We start from the raw sequence: 17,360 nt of genomic DNA on the forward strand, positions 1-17,360 counted from the left end.
GGAGCCTTGGGGCTCCTACACCCTTGTTGATTTGCAAACTTTGCATCCAAGCATAATGTCTGACTCATTTTGCAAACTTCCAGAATCAGGTGTCAACTTGTGAAATCTTGCAATGGCTAAAATGTAAATAAAAGTCTGGTGGCTTGCGCGTGAAAAGTGCTATGTTCTGCACTCTCTTGCTATACTGTAGTGACTCCACCATCTAATATTTTGAAAAGCATTACTTTGAGTCCTTTAGGTGACAGATACTATATTAATGTATCTATTTTTATAAGCCCGTTGCTGAAAAAGGTGACAGATTGATCTTATTCCTATAGGCGGCTGGCTGACCGACTGGCTACAAAGTGGATGGCGCTGCAGGGATGCTCCCCGCAAGAATGCATTCGGATCCATTTGACTGTGGCTCGGAAATGGCCTCTTTTTGGAGCCAAACTGTTTCCTGCTAAGGTAATGCTGTGTTTTTATGCACAAACACGTTTTATCGAACTATATTCCACAGAATATCATTTTGGGATAACATACTGGATTTTGTGTCATAGCTGGGAAGACACAGGGATGGGGATACGGTATAGATAAGGGACAGTGTTTTCAAGCTGTTAGTCTTCCTACCACTAGGGGTCGCTACATCATCACATAGCCTTTGGAAATTGTAATGAAAACTAGCTTTAGCAGACAAGCAGGATAAATGATCCAAATCTTACTTGTCAAGAGTTTTACCTCTCTGAAACTTTCACACTTACATAATAAATGCAGTAAGATTTTTTGCCACTGCCCTTGAATTATTACCGTACTAACAACTTAAGCAAATGGAGGGTGCCATTAATCATTCTGTCAGCACAAACATTTCTGCTTCCTGATCTCCCCTCTCCTCCCCACGCCCTCTGTTCTGGGGGTTCTCATGACCCTCCAGAGTAGATCTGGTGGACACAGAGGGCAAGGAAGCTTCATTGTGCTGGCAGGAGTCCTCCTGCTCACTTCCGCTAGCTCATGGGGTTACTTCCATCCAGCCCTACGATGTATCTAAGGCAAGCCAGTGAAAATCCTTATTGAGCTAAAATGGAAACTAAGAAGTTTTCCAGACAATATGACAGACCATTTTCTTCTCGCCTTGGTCTGAAATTCTGGAGAGCTGCTGCCTTTCAGTGTACACAATACTGAACTAGATAGGCCAATGGACTGTCCTGATATAAGACTCCTGTTTTTCCTTCCTAATAATATTCCTGCAGCAGCTTGAAATTATTACAACACTACTGTATTTCATCACCATTCAGGGTTGGAACGGGAGATTTATTTGTATGGAGATACTGAATAGGTGTTTGATTAACAAAGTGCTACTAAAACTACCAAAAAACCCCCAAAATCAGGGCAACAACATGCATTCTATTCACTTTCCGCAGTCAATGTAACTTCCCTTGAAATAGCAAAATGCTAGTTTACCATCAGTAATAAATCTGGGCCTCTCTTGTCCTAAAGATTCTAAAAAAAACTGAAACCAGCATGCATCTTCTTAAAAACAGTAATGCACACTGTGATACAGGCTTTCAACAGAGATGATATAGTTAATAATGTGCACGAGATAATATGAACCCACAGACTTATCAGTTGTTATCATCCCTCCATGGTAGCATGACATTATAACAGTATTACTGTGTCTTTTTATTTCCCCAGCCTGTCCTACCTTCTCCCTTGGAAGACTCTCCACTTTGGATAGCTGTGAATGAAGATGGAATCAGTATACTGGAATATAATACTTTGGTATGTTGAGAAACAGTGGCAGAGGAATTTCAGCTCTTTTCTCCAGAACTGCATTTCAATAATTATGCAGGACAGAAACTGGGCGTACATTCTGTCATTGACTCTGATTACAGAATAGGACAAAACAATTTATTTGGCTGAATCAGGTGTATTTATTAAATAAACTGTTTATAAAATAAACTGATTCTTTAGGAAAGATAGTGGCAAATAAAACCAGAGGCAATAAGAGAGAAATTAGATGATTTCAAGAAAAAGCCGCTCTCAGTTTATGGACTTCCAGTCACACTACTAACTGCTGCTTCAACATGGCATGCACTTAAAAAAACCAAAACTGGATTATACACATTTTATGATTTAACCATTTGTGTGGCATTATGTTATGCTTTACTGTCATTATTATTTCATTTGAGAAATTCAGACTGAGAGACTTGTTCAAACCTATTCATGAACGAGGCTTAGACAATTCCTAAAACCGTTTAGAGGAGGGTGTAGAAGACCAATGCTCTTATGTAGCAGTTTATTGTCCCTAATCATCTTATCCTTTGCTTACATGAAGCACTTAAAGCTGGCTTACTCGTACTCTTCTGTACTGACCTTTGGAGGCTGTCACGATGACTTTATGGTTGTGGTCAGTCAAGTGAAGGACAGGTGCTCTGGCAAAACCACTCCTGAAAAACTACTTTTTACAATGGCAGCTGTAAAGGTGAGTACAAAGCAAAGTGTGGGGAATTTCTTTTTTTTTTATTGAACATACATTGAATATAAAACCCCAGAAGGCAGCTGATGTTCCTTTCTCTGGATAGGGCCAGAAGAAAAAGGCATATATGTGTGTGTGCTTGGTGCATCAAGCACGCAGTGGTAGCTCTGAAGTGTTGGTCCTTCCAAGTTTCTTCCAAGCCTGAACAAGTTCCATGTGGTGAAGAAAGACCTTTTTAATTTGGAAATGTATATTTAGGAAGTTACTTATTTATATATTATATTACTATTATTTTCTTCCTAGTTCATAAATTGCTTTCCCTGAGCTCTTGTGTGCAGTTTGACAGCTAAATTACATCATTAAATGCATAATTAACACTGCAGTACCTTTCTCCTGGGTTTTAAGCCCTGTAAAATCTCTGAAGTGTGGCCTGAGACTAGGCTACTCAGTCTGGGCATTAAGTCAGAAACCTGATATTTGCTTTTTTGCGTTTTCTTCTACAGAAAGGTGTGACTCACCAAAGCATACATCCTTTCTAACTGGCCTACAGTTATAATAAGCACCTATTCTCTGTGGGAAATAAAATTTCTCTCAAAATGTTCACATTATAGATCATACATGCATCATGTATGCACAGTGAGTTGAACAAAGAACACTGGCCAATGCATGACATCTCTGGTTAAAGGATTTTAGGTAGCTGAGTTTGAAAAGATCTTTGCCCGAGCCTGTGAAGTGTAGCTGCCAATCACATGACAAAACTGACAAATGACAAAACTAATCTTGATGGACCTGTTTATATAATAGCGCTATGTCCCATTTTATAGCATGGGGTGATTGTATCGAAAGGTCAGCTTACTAGTTGGTCCAAGAAAATCAATTTTATTGGAATACTTTTTTTTTCTTCCTTTCACCTTCCCAACAGATTGCTGAAGTGACTCTCCTTATGGCCAGCTATATTAACTACAGTTCATCGACGCCACACCTGTCTCCTACACCTCCTCCTCAGAGTGTCAGTTCACCATGGAGAACATCATCTACTAAGAAGCTCATGGAACTTGAAAGCAGGTCTTTCTTTCCTTCTCTGCCCCGGACCACTAAGGGGCCTACACTGCTGTAAGCCCTGTTTCAAGTGCCTTTCGGAGTTGTCTTGCCACACTGTGAATTGAAGACTGCTGTGATTTCATCGCTTATGTGCCCTGCTAATCAGGCAGACTCCAGGTCTACCTCCTTGGTGAAGTGCAACTTTCCTAGAGGTTTGTTTAGAGCTATACATCTTTTTTCCCTTTAAGAACTAGAGCTGGGGGTAGGGTTACTTATTTTGAATAGAAAGGGTATCTTTCACACTTTGTCCCTGCTAGAGTTCTCACGTAGCACGGCATTGCCTCCAACAACTTTTAAACCACACCCTTGGTTTCATCTTTTTGGGTGGCTTCGCTGATTCCACGCACACTCAACTGTATCAAAGCTTTTTCTTTTGCAACCAGGATTTCTCTCAGACCTCACTCCCAATTGCAAGAGTTTTGACAGCATTCATCTTCTTACTAAACATGTGTTATGATTCGAAACTAATCATCAGTTTCTCGGCTATTGATTTCTTCCTGAATATGCATTCATCAGCTATTGACCTGCAAACTTCCCAGAACACAAAGCTTGGTTTGGGGTCTTCACCTGATTGCCAACTTACACTCTCTTGCCTTTCCCACTCTCCCCTGCAAAAATAGCACTATTTATGTAAGATCCTATTTCCCCCCCAAACCTTTTGTTTCCCTACCTCATCTTCTGAAGTGTGCTGGGTAAATGAATATGTACCATATTCCTTAAGACATTATTTCAAGTGCAAACATCCTGAGATGATAGACTGACAACAGTGGCATTGCCGAACACACTGGATCAGAGAATTCACATAAGATGTAGGCAACTAGAATAATATATTGTTGCCTTGAAAAAGCGCCTGAGGAGGGGAAATATGTGCTTTTCCCCAACTGCAAGGACTTTTGTTCTGCATAAATGGGGGTGGGGGTGAGGAGAGACACCTGACTTGGGAGAACTATTGCTTGTAAAGAAAGGGCTTAGAAGAGGAAATAGCTATGTTGAAGGTTGGAGTCAATTACTTTTGTACCTATTTTTCACAAGCATACTATATAGTACTCTAAAGATGTGAGGAACTGGCTGGGAGGACCTGATATAGATTAACATAGGGATACCCAGCACCAAAAAGCAATACTGTCTGGATCCCAATAGTCCTACCAACTTTTGTGCAAGGTATGATAAACATTTTGTCCATACATTCCCTCATGGGGAAAACAGATTTTTTTCAAAAGTTGTGAAATACAGGGGTGTTCCACACTTCTGATGTTTACACCTATTGGGGTCTTGTACAATAATGCCTCAGTTATGCACAAATGTGTATTAAATCTACAAATGTGGAATCCTTGCTGTTAGAGGGTGCTGACCTTATCATTGACCCTGAGTGCCTGCAAGGCTGTTGAGATGGTCTGGACCACAGTCTGGAGTGACCTAAAGAATACAGAGGTTGCCCATTCCTGCTTTAATGGATTAGCTAAATATGGGAAATGGTTTCATGCTGAAGTGTCAGACAGTAAGTAAAAAAGAGAAAGTGTGTGAACAAGTGCTCATGTTGCAAAGGGGGAAACACAAAATATAAGAAGGCTAGGTATCTTAACTGGGCAGTTGGAGTATGTCCAGGGTAAATCTAAAAGTTTCCAAGGGTACCAGTATAAACATAAGTCAACATTGTGGTATTGGGGCAGAAATGGCCACTACCATTTGAAGATGCCCACACTAGTGGCAGCCAATAATGTGGAGCAGTGGGGAAATTCACCATGTGGTGATTCACATGATGAATAATATTACACATTACAGGAGAGAATTTAATATGGGGATCCCCATTTGCAGGTACAGCTGCAGTTCCATTTCCCCTATAATATATAATTGAATTCTTATTAAAAGACTTGTGAAGTAGAAGTAAAAAAAAAAATTGGCACTGGAAAGAACTTGGGTGGAATGCTGTGTTCAACACAGTGAATGCAGATCATGCTGACATAATGGAAACAAGACTTACAAGGATGGTCACAGGGTCTGGGAAACAAATCCTGTAGAGGGAGGCTGAAGGAACTGGGCATGTTTAACCAAAACAAAAGAAGGCTAAGGCTGGATTCAGTGCATACTTAATTGGGAGTAAGCTCCATTAAACTGTGAGACTTACTTGCAAGTAAGCATGCATAGGATCAGGACGCAGGAGGAGTATATTGAAAGTTTTAAGATTATTTAAAGGATATCAAAAAATATGTGTGAAATCAACTGAGCATCCTGTGCCTCATGGATAGGAAATGATACCATGGGTCTGGGCTACGGGAAGATGGTCTCGGATTAAATATTTGGAAACAGATTATAAGAGTACTAATGGTAAGATCAATTCAGCAATAGAAAAAGTTGCCTGGACAATTTGCAGAATGACTTCTTCGTATATGCAGGGGATACTTACGGAATGGCTGTTTAGTATTAGAAGTTTCCTTTGATTATCCAAAGGATTTCCTTGTAGCTGAACAATTGCACACATAGTATCTAGACTTTCTGAATATGGGGGGGGGGGAGAGAAACTACTTTGACTAAAACATTTTCAATCCATATTTGGAGTTTCCATACATGGTACAGCATTAGGGTGGAATAATTTAACATGTTTACTTTTGAACTATAGTAAAATGCAGGTAGTGTGCTTTTGGGGGAACTGGCAAAAACATGAATGATTGCAAGAAAACATCCCTCATATATTCTACTAGATAGATACTGTACCATAGCATTACACAAGGACAATCCCTTGGCTCTTGCCATAGAGGTGCATTTTATGGTGCATAATCTCAGGTGTATGCTTTGAAATGTTGGAACCACTATATTGTATTTATTTTTGGATGTGTTCACTACTGACATTTGTACTAGGACCACTTTGAGATGGGAAAGCATCTGATGTTGTTTTGCCTCCCAGCTTATGGCTTTGTTTAACACAAAAAACCATATTTTTTTAGCAATACTTATCTTTGGAACTCCTGCTTCCTTCAAAGGGGAGTGGTTAGCAAACAAATACATTTCTAAATGCTGTCCATCTTGCCTTTAAAAATAAGTGTTCTCCTTCCAATAATCACCTATGACAAAGCTGATAGATCGATGATAGGTATTGCTGTTCAGATTATTTTTCCTGTAAAAATGTATACCTATAATGTGATTTGTACTGCATTCTTGAATAATCCACATTTCTATAACAAAAATAAGGATCTGCAGATCATTGTTATTTTATTTGATCTGTATGGCCGTTCTCCAGCATCCATGGACAAGCCATAGGGCACTTGTTGAGTGTACCAAAACCTTACAAAGGAAACACTTCTGTCCCAAAAGAACAAGAGCCCCACCCATGCAGATCCCCTTGCTGGATTATCTGCACATAAAGCTCAAATAATCTGTGCATCTGAATCTGCAACCTCAGCAAAGTGCACATCTGGAAGCACAGCAGCAGCCTAAAACCATACATCTGGTTCCATCTGCATGGCCTGTGAGCTGACAGGAAGGTGTGTGCACATCCTGTTAACCATGCATATATTTGGACAGGATCCTTTTAAGGTTCCTGCTAAAAACAGGTGAGGGCTGGTGAAATTGTTACAATTTTTTTTTAATCTCTTTTTGCTCCCAATAATCCTTTTCACGTTGGTTGGGGTCATTTCCCCCCAGATTGCTGTTACAGCTGTTGGTTGTCTGTCCTCAACTGTATTTTAGCTGGTTTTTTTATATATTTGTGGAAAGAGCTGTGGCCATCTGAGGATGTGAATTTTTCCTACTGTACTTGAAACTTACTGTGAGAGCAAAGATCAGAAGTAGTCTACCACACTTGGACACCGTTTACTTCCAAACTATGTGGCAAAAGTTGGAATGTATGTTCCATCTATTTCAACAGAACTTACTTGCTTCAAAGTAATGTGTTTAGCGTTAGAGGGTTGAGAACACTGTACAATCAAATCCAAACTGTCCACTGAAAATATACTTATTTTCGGCTTGTTTCCATGGATAGTGTTAGGTATGCTCCAATACTCTCGTTAATGCTGCTGATTTTCATTTTACAGTAACAGCCTTACTCCCATGTTAGATGAGAGGCTGGAGCTGAAATATAGCAGCTTACTAGTTGATCCCAGTGAGACCTGAATCCAGCTCTCTCCTCTGATGCAGAGACTATGATGCTACTATATATTTATAGTTTATTGGCATTCAGAAAACTTGTCTATTGAAACCATGACAGATTTGTAGGATTCCCTTCTAGCAAAGTTTATAAAATTCAGTTGTGAACAGCCCTGTGCCCCTAGTTGGAAATTTGCTACAGCACAACAGTGAAAAAGAAGACTTTGTTTTCACAGCTACTGTTTTGTACATAAAAAACTATGATGTACTGTAATGCAATGATGGTAAAGCTAATAAACTTATGATTATCAATAAAGCAGGAGATTTTTCTTTCTTTCATTGTTTTATTTGTTACCTAGCTTTTGGGATGGTGTAAGCAGATGCAGCAAACATTCTATGCCAAACACAGGGACCTATTTCCTCTCAGTTGAACACAAAAGATCCTACTGAAATAAAGGGGGTTTCTGCTGGTAGAGCGGCTTTAACAGTTGCAGCTGGATATCAAACCAGTTCCTTCCACATTTTAACAAGAGAGCTGTAGTCTACAACACATTCCTTCAGTAAGAATGTACTTGTGTCTTCCTTGCCTAGAAATCAACAGGGGAAACTGAACATGAGTTCCATCAGCAGCCTCTTCATGTGATGGCACTTCTTTGAAATCTGGCAAGCATTTGTGGAACTATTCAAATAGCTCTCTTGACCCCATGCAGTCTGCGCACCAAACTTGTACCATGAAATTGTGATGAGAGGGGTTCTCTTGGTGGCTATTCCACAAAGGTGCAACTCCCTTGATTTGAAGACTTGCCAAAGCCCATGCCTGAATATTATGTGGCATTTGCGGGGGGAAATCTTCTTTAGCCTGGACAAAGTAGATTTGGGATAGTTTTAACTCAGGATAGTATTCTTATACAGTGGGTCTCTTAATTATCAGCGTTGTTTCCTGCCCAAAGCACATGCAGTAGGACAAACTAATAAGGGAATGGCATTTACTATTTGACAAATTTCCAACCAACAATTCAGGCAGCTAAACTTAGGGATTGTGGGAGATCAGCATGACTTCTGACACTTTCCTTGGGAGGAAGCAGTTCTGCACCCTCTCCATGTCCTATGACCAAGTGCTTTGAAATTTCCCTGAATTTCAAAAGCAGTTGTCTGGCTGGATGATGAGAAGTCTGTTTTTCTTTGACGTTAGATGTGAGGTTCTCTAGACTCTGGCCAGATCTTCCATGTGTACTGGAAAATGTCCTTACAACATATGAACTTGGTAAACACAGGTTATCTTGTTACAACACAGAACACAGCAAAATGCTTCTAAAACAACTAGTGATAGGATTTGTTTAGCAGACATTTGTATCAATTGCTAATGACAAACCTAAGTGCATAAGTAAGAATATCATACAGACACTGAAGATCTCACAATTGATTTTAGAAGATAATGTAATGGTGTTCTCAGTTTCTCATCTTCCATATACTTGTACTAAGGTGGCAGTTTCCCTGTCCATCCCATTTCTGTTGAACCTTCCCTGTAGATTTCCATTCACATGGTAGAGTTAATTATTTACAGAAAGTTTATAATCATTCTTACGTCATGTTGAAAAAAGATGTGGGGCCCAGTTTAGCCATTTCTCCACCATAACATTTATTCAAGATTACATACTCACGACCTTGCCCATGAAAGCACTAGCAGTTTTCAGTTCTCTGGTGCATTAGAATCCACTGCCATCTAGTTATCCACATGGTCAAGTCCCTTAACATGCTTCCCAACTATTTTTTTTAAGAAAAGCTTGGTATTTTAGCAAGTTTTCTACCCAGATAAAGACTTCACTTTAAAAACTGGTGTCAATATGTCTTCCTCTGCTCCAGGATTTCTTGGCAGCTTTTGTACACTTGGACAAGGCAGTCTAGACGTGGCTTGGAGCTCTATATAGAAAGGAGACAAGAGAGACTCAAATGGCTGAAGAACTGCAATTGCTGCTGAAAGATTAGGGAGGCTTCACCCAAAGCTAGCATGGCTACAGGAGGAGAAAAATAAAAAAGGTCTCGTCTAGGGATGGGGGAGAAATTTGATTTTATTTGCATTTAATGTGAACCTACTGAATTCCCACTTACTGAACAAAATACACAAACCAAAACAGCTATGTTTTGAAATTCACACTACTCTGAATTTTGCTATGCAATTCCTCAACCAAGGTGTACAAAAAATGCACATCTTAGAGAAAAGTATGCATAAAATGCACATCTTAGTGGAAATGACATACAAAATTTATTAGGAGAGATTGCTTGCATAAATGTATACATCAACATTTAACCCAGGCACACACACCTGGAGCACACACTCAGCTGGCACTGGCACATGCACCTAGACACACTGAACCCAGGCAAACACACCTGACACACACAGGTTATCTCTCTTACCTGACACTGGCAGCACATGCTCATAGTCCCACCCTATCTTCTTTAATTCTACAAGTTCCTCTATGTAAAGCCAAGTTCCCTGATTGGCTATACTGACAAAAGGAGAGGGAGAGAGGAAGGCAGAACAGCCAATTTGGAGGGACCAGCCACCCCACCAAAATGCTACGTCATATGTCCTCTTTATGTGCTTATTTTGTTTCTTTGCTGGAGACAGGGTATATGTCCCTGGTTTGCTGCTGGCTAGGAGTTCAAAAGAGCAGATTGGCTGATTTGAGATGATGGACAAAAGCAAGCTGGAAAATGAATTCTCCATTCTCTGCAAGTAAAAATGTAAGGATACAAGCAATGTGGAGGAGGGGGGTGGAGAAACAGGGTTGCCCTTTCTGAAGAACATCTACTGCTGCAGAGACTAGCCTGAATGATCAAAGCAGTGATGTTTTAAAAGGCCTAACTTCTTAAGTTTTATCCAAACTACAGTGGTACCTCAGGTTAAGTACTTAATTCGTTCCGGAGGTCCGTTCTTAACCTGAAACTGTTCTTAGCCTGAAGTACCACTTTAGCTAATGGGGCCTCCTCCTGCCGCCGCACCGCCGGAGCACGATTTCTGTTCTCATCCTGAAGCAAAGTTCTTAACCCGAGGTAGTATTTCTGGGTTAGCGGAGTCTGTAACCTGAAGCGTATATAACCCAAGGTACCACTGTATACCTTCACTGATCTGGTCAGCCACAAAATTAATAGTAGCCTAGAACTCCACCCATGCTAACACAATAGAAAGGGCATAAAATTATAACTTTCTACTACTACTGAGCTGGGCCAAAAACTCAGAAATATTTCTGTATTTAACTCCTCACCTCTACGGTAATTTCCCACTCCATCCCACCCACCCTTTGCTCTCTGAGTCCTAATGCCTTTTGAGCTGCTGAAAACAACTCTTAGTGTAAAGTCCATTTGGAAGCTTTCTTCTTGAAGGTTGCCACTGAGTTTCATAGAAAAACAGGTTAATTTAGTACGTGATTATAGAAGTGTTAATTGGCTCAGTGAGATGGTAAATTGTATTCTTTAGAGCTGACATAACTGAGAAAAGCAAGGGCTTAAATGCACCAAAGGGTGACAAGGGTTACTGCCCCACCTACCTGGGCAAGATCAACTATCCAGAAAGTTCAGCAGTTAATCCATGCTCAATTGAGCATGTCACTGCTGCGTCTAAGGTGCACTGAATTACAAACTAACAGCTACTCTATGTTCTTGGACCCAGGATTGAAAGGAAGATCACGTAAAAAAGTGTTGTGTAGCACTGCAGAGTTCTGAAAATAAGAGGCTACAGTCAGAGTCTACATGGCCTAACAAATATTTTCTACCATCTCCAACACTCCTTTGCACTTTGATGGACTCACCTGGAACAATGGTACTACCTCTGAAACAACATGAGGTTCCACAGGGTCTTGGAGAAGGATGCACAGGTAATAGATAACCTTTTGCTACAAAAACAAACAACACACAAATATAACAATGAGAAAGTTGTTCTGTGCTACCAATTATAAGATTACAACCGTGGTACAAGAAATCGCTACCCACATCATTATCAGAATGATAATTTCTTCACGAAAGGATAACGATATCCTAGAGTGACCAGTAAGGTTTCCTTAGGTTAGAGCCACCTTAGAAATTCTTTTTTAACCAACAGAGAAGAGAATCAAAGAAGTTTGCTGGCCCCACCACCCATCTGCCTACTGAATTAAGAACTTAACCCCAACACACAGTTGGACCAGGTCTGCAGCCATCCCTCTCCCACTGAGATCTGTTGGGGAAATTCCATTTAGAGTTCTCTCATTTCAAGGGGAAAGATCAGCTGGTCCTGAAGAACAGAACAGAGCCCTTTCTGTTGTTGCTCCAACACCATAGAACACCTTGGCATCTGACATGGGAAAATCCTTTCCAGACAAAACAAAAAACAAAAAACCCCAGCCCTCTCGTTGCTGAAGAAATGAGATAATCAGTAGCATAGTAAAAGAAGTGGCATATTAGGCTTACCATATAGATGGCTTCGTTGATGACCACATCTTTTACCTGGCTTATCTCTATAAAGGTTGTACTTTCTTTGCCAGATGCATAGGATGAAGTCATCTGTATTCCAAGTGAGCCAACAATAAGCAGAGACTCCTGGTCAATTTTCACAAAGTGCAGGTACACAAGCAAGCCTATCAGTGTGACAAATATAGCAGCAGAGAGCACCGCACTGTTCTGTAATAGAAACCAAGTCAAGAATATTAGGCCAAATCCTTTAACTGACCTGTTCTCTCAACTACTGATTTGAAGACATGATCATGACAAACTTCCAAAGGACTTGAAGCAGCCTAACATTCCAGCTATTGAACAATATGGAATGAGATCATAAATACACAGCAATTGAATTGTGCATTATGCATGTGCCCTTCATGTCAAAAGGTTAAGTATAATCATCCTTATGCTTAGAGATAAAGAGGGGGAAACAAAATCAATCATAGATTAATCTTATGAAGTAGAGTAATGAACAGAAAAGAGGCCTGGACATCTAATAGACTTTCCATAGATAAATATAAAAATAAAGAGAATGGACTTTCACCTCTCTCACCTGCACTGTTTATCTAATTGTATTTTAATGGTTCCTGTTCATATATGTATTATTGGTAAATGAAGATAAATCAATTATGTTTTAAAAAGCACATGTAAACTCTATTAGTACAGTATAATGTAAGAACATGGGGTACCAAAAAATATAAAAAGGCACCAACTTTAACAACTATAGGGAGAAATGAGATATTTTAGAGACTATGCTGGCACAGAAGACCATTCTTTGAACATATCAAACCACAGGACAGCTTTTCACTTTTTTATCTTTCCAAAAAGAACATATAGGGTTTTTTCATTTATTTCGTTTCTGGAATACTCTTGTGTAATTTAATATCTTCCTGACATATCCCTTTTTGTAAGCTACAGCACAGCCTTAGCATTGTTGACATTCCCAAAAATTTGTCCATCGGATTGCAGTCCTAGTTAATAATTCTGAACCGATCAATCCAGAGACATGGTGGGTAAACATAACTTACACAGCAAGCACTGTACTTCCCCCTGAATATGAATACTTAGGTAAAGCTCTACACAACCCAGAATTTATTTCCAGCATTTACAAATATAATTTAGTTGAAAAAGTTACAGTCTCTGAGTAACTGACCTTCTTTTAATAGAAGAGGTTGTTGAAGCTCAATACGACTTACTCCCAAGTAAATGTATACAGAATTGTAGTCTAGCTTACCTGTTGTCTACTATTTTAAAACACGCACATTCTTATACTGAGGATGTGCAGTAAATTTACAAGCTGCTACAATCAGACCATCCTAGATTTTCAAAAATCTTATTTCTAAATCCAGGAATGAGAGAGCAGAGAAGGCAGGGCAAGACTGGATCCCACACCTCAACATACTTAACTTTGGAAAGATATACAATAGGGCACAGAAAAGGCAATCAGATAAGGCACTATCAGGTATCCTGGCAGACAGGAGAGAAGCAACACACTCAAATTTCTGCTGGGGACCACCTCTTTCTGTGATGTATGTATGATGTTTGGGGGTGGGGGTGGTCTTGAGCTACAGAGTAGGCAATTCCCAAAAGTCTATATAAGAGCTTGCACACCAATGTTCTGGGTCCCTCCTCCCTCCTGCTTTGGTGGGGTGTTCACCCTGTTACAGGAGTTTAATAAAGATCAGGCTTACTAGCTGCTTTGCTTCTCAATATTCTCTGGTTGGCCCCTGTTACAGTGGTACCTCTGGTTACGAACTTAATTTGTTCCGGATGTCCGTTCTTAACCTGAAACTGTTCTTAACCTGAGGTACCACTTTAGCTAATGGGACCTCCCGCTGCCGCCGTGCGATTTCTGTTCTCATCCTGAGGTAAAGTTCTTAACCCAAGATACTACTTCCAGGTTAACAGAGTCTGTAACCCAAAGTGTTTGTAACCCAAGGTACCACTGTATTTTTCTCCTACCAATAGAGAACCTACATAAGTACTCTATATGGGCTCTTGGATACCCCATAAGGGGAAAGGAGCAGTTTTTTCTTAAAACACTTAACTTTGGAAAGATACACAATAGGGTCTCTCCTGTTCTTTTGCTGTGGTACTCTATTCTCTGCATGATAGGCTGCATGCTTCTAGGTACTTGGACTAATTTAGGAAAGAGTGTTACAAAGGTTGCATGCCATCCCCAATCTCTGCCAAAGCAGTGCATGAGATTCCAGAAGTTCCAGGTGCTCACTCAAGGTTGTGTTTCTGATGAGAATCAAAATACGGTGAAGACTATAGTGTTTTTTTAAGAAATATGGTTTAATTACACATATTTACAACTGAGTTTATATGAAAGGGGTGTAGATCTTACAGCATTGTCATTTCAAGAGCAGCTTGTTCTTCATAGCAGCCCAGTAGTGCAGCCAGAGCCATCCTAAGCACCACCCCTTTACTCTTGCTTCCCAGCCAGCTCTCATAGCCGCTGTCCTTCAGCCCCCACATGGTGTTCTCTCTACTTCCTTTCTTGATCCCAGGTGCCCCCTGCTCCAAGCAACACCTCCCCATCTGTCTGCTATTCCAAGCCTAGTTTTTAAAAGGCACATCTTTCCTGTGAGCATAGCCTGCCCCCTCCCCCCTTTTTTATTCCTAAATCTTTCTCTGTCCACAGTAAGCATGGCAACAGTTTTGCACAGACAAGGATTTCTCTGGGATGGGCCATAAACACCTTTTGTCATGTTAACAGCCTCTATCTGAGGTAAGCCTTTGGCTTGGAAAGGGAGCTTAGCCTGTATTTTTCCATTGGCCTGGAATCCTCCCTTCAATACACCAAATATTATCTAAATACGACTGTTCATTCATTTCTACCATTTACTAACAGACTCCGGTTCCCTAGAGCAATGATAATATTTATGTGTCAGAGATAAATACTATTCTAGGAACAGGACTAGATCTTCCATAGAATCCCACAAAGTCAGAGGTTTCTACTGTAATTTTCTAAGCCTACTGAGACTTTTTCCAAGTACCGTATTTTTTGCACCATAACACTCACTTTTTTCCTCCTAAAAAGTAAGGGGAAATGTCTGTGTGTGTTATGGAGGGAATGCCTACGGGTGGCATGCCTACGGATTTTCCTCCTCTAAAAACTACGTGCGTGTTATGGTCGGGTACGTGTTATAGAGCGAAAAATACGGTAAGCATCATGCACAGGTCTACACTGTTAGGGATAGGGTTGCTGGCGAGCAGAAGGAACTTATTCATAGTTAAAGTAAAGGTAAAGGGACCCCTGACTATTAGGTCCAGTCGGGGCCAACTCTGGGGTTGTGGCGCTCATCTCGCTTTATTGGCCGAGGGAGCCGGTGTACAGCTTCCAGGTCATGTGGCCAGCATGACTAAACCACTTCTGGTAAACCAGAGCAGCGCATGGAAACGCCGTTTACCTTCCGGCCGGAGCGGTACCTATTTATCTACTTACACGTTGACATGCTTTTGAACTGCTAGGTTGGCAGGAGCAGGGACCGAGCAGGGATTTGAACCGCCGACCTTCTGATCGGCAAGTCCTAGGCTCTGTGGTTTACCCCACAGCGCCACCCGCGTCCCTATTCATAGTTATTATGGATATTAATGTGCAAAAATGGCTACACACCCCTTTTGAAAACTCCATTGGTTAACCGCATCTCAAAACTGTAGAAGCATAAAAGAAGAGCGCTGCTGGATCTAGTCAAGCATGCTGTTCTCTCGCTGCCTAAGTCGACAGAGACTAAGAAGTCTCTGCCTGGCGCCTTCTGAGCAATTGCGCACAAAGAGTTGCGCTGCATGGCTGCAACCCTAATGCACCGTGAATCGGAAGTGAGTCTCATTGGATTTAATGGAACTCACTGCCATACACGGGGGTCGGGAAAGAGGGGAGCGGAAGAGTCGCGGGGTGAAGTGGCTGATCTAATACTTGGGGGCAACCCTCAAGCGGGACCTTTAGGAGTCCCCGTCCCTGAGCCACCGGCACGTGGCGGAGCCCGTAGGCAAAAGGCGGCCAAAGCCTCTTCCGTACCTGGCTGAGGACGAAGAGCCCGTAGGCCACCAGCCACACGGAGCACGTGACGGCGCTGAGCGAGCGCAGCTGCAGCCTCGGGCAGCGCACCTGGAACTCCCGGCAGGAGGCGCTGTGGTGGAGGCGCTGCAGCGTGATGCGCTCCCCGGACAGGGCCAGGTACCCCTCTTCCTCCGCCATCCCCCTCTCCAGGGAGCGACGAAAACGCCCCAGCAGCCGCGCAGAACGGCCACCACCGTCCTCCCGCCTGCCTTCCGCTCTAGTTTCCGACCAACTCGATGGTAGCGAGGCTCCTCCTCCTTCTGGGCGAGGAGCTGTCTCTTGTGCTGGCCGCCCGGCGAGCGAGGAGGGGATGCTTCTCTGCGAGCCTCGCCTCTCAGCCCATGATATCCGTCCGCGCTTTTCTTCTCATTCCCAGGCTACACCTAAGCTGGCCATTTGTCTGGTCACGCTTCGGCAGGGACCAGACAATGCCTGGGACTCAAAGAGACGCGCAAAATGTAAATTCTGAGGTAAAGGATGACGGATGACGTCAACAACGAATGTTACGTAACGTTAAGAATCCCAACAAAATAATTTTTTTAAAAAAAATCCTTCCAGTAGCACCTTAGAGACCAACTAAGTTAGTTATTAGTATGAGTTTTAGTGTGCATGCACACTTCTTCAGAAAGCTCATACCAATAACTAACTTAGTTGGTCTCTAAGGTGCTACTGGAAGGATTTATTTTATTTTATTATTTTATTATATTTGTTTGTTTTGTTTTGTTTTGACTACAGCAGACCAACACGGCTATCTACCTGTTAAGAATTCCAGTTTAAAAAGGAAAATAATACCATTTTATAACTTCTCCCGTCCCTTTCTTATTCTTAAAGGTAAAGGGACCCCTGACCATTAGGTCCAGTTGTGACCAACTCTGGGGTTACAGCACTCATCTTGCTTTATTGGCCGAGGGAGCCGGCGTACAGCTTCCGGGTCATGTGGCCAGCATGACTAAGCCGCTTCTGGCAAACCAGAGCAGCGCACAGAAACGCCATTTACCTTCCCACTGGAGCGGTACCTATTTATCTACTTGCACTCTGACGTGCTTTCGAACTGCTAGGTTGGCAGGAGCAGGGACCGAACAACGGGAGCTCACCGCCAACCTTCTGATTGGCAAGCCCTAGGCTCTGTGGTTTAACCCACAGCACCACCCATGTTCTTATTCTTATGCAAGTCCAATTCTTCTAGCA

At 41.7% G+C, this 17,360-nt stretch overlaps 2 protein-coding genes across 7 annotated transcripts in view; one reads left to right on the forward strand and one right to left on the reverse strand.

Annotated features, from left to right (window-relative positions):
- PLEKHH1 (pleckstrin homology, MyTH4 and FERM domain containing H1) overlaps nt 1–7,949 on the forward strand; it is a 50,123-nt gene extending 42,174 nt beyond the window's left edge. For all 6 annotated transcript variants that reach the window (XM_083460034.1, XM_083460031.1, XM_083460033.1 and 3 more), the window contains exons 26-29: nt 318–447; nt 1,669–1,755; nt 2,312–2,458; nt 3,375–7,949. In XM_083460034.1, coding sequence (XP_083316160.1) covers nt 318–447; nt 1,669–1,755; nt 2,312–2,458; nt 3,375–3,569 — 559 coding nt within the window. In that variant the 3' untranslated portion in view covers nt 3,570–7,949. The remainder of the gene's footprint in view (nt 1–317; nt 448–1,668; nt 1,756–2,311; nt 2,459–3,374) is intronic.
- A 1,298-nt stretch (nt 7,950–9,247) lies between these two features.
- On the reverse strand, nt 9,248–16,641 carry PIGH (phosphatidylinositol glycan anchor biosynthesis class H). The gene is made up of 4 exons (XM_083461731.1): nt 16,131–16,641; nt 12,080–12,289; nt 11,443–11,526; nt 9,248–9,553 (listed from the first exon to the last, which is right to left on the reverse strand). The coding sequence occupies exons 1-4, from the start codon at nt 16,308–16,310 to the stop codon at nt 9,473–9,475; spliced, it is 555 nt and encodes a 184-aa protein (XP_083317857.1). The 5' UTR covers nt 16,311–16,641; the 3' UTR covers nt 9,248–9,472.
- Between the last annotated feature and the right edge of the window lie 719 nt (nt 16,642–17,360).

Source organism: Podarcis liolepis (genome assembly GCF_965112155.1).
Source record: "Podarcis liolepis genome assembly, chromosome: 1".
Taxonomy (NCBI): domain Eukaryota; kingdom Metazoa; phylum Chordata; class Lepidosauria; order Squamata; family Lacertidae; genus Podarcis; species Podarcis liolepis.

Bases quoted from the DNA above. Each gene is read 5' to 3' on its own strand.
- PIGH (XM_083461731.1), bottom strand. From the start codon at position 16,310: ATGGCGGAGGAAGAGGGGTACCTGGCCCTGTCCGGGGAGCGCATCACG. The intron at 12,290-16,130 runs GTACGGAAGAGG...TTTCTATTACAG, and splicing joins GGCTCTTCGTCCTCAGCCAG to AACAGTGCGGTGCTCTCTGC. The intron at 9,554-11,442 runs GTGAGTCCATCA...CTTTCTATATAG, and splicing joins AGGTAGTACCATTGTTCCAG to AGCTCCAAGCCACGTCTAGA.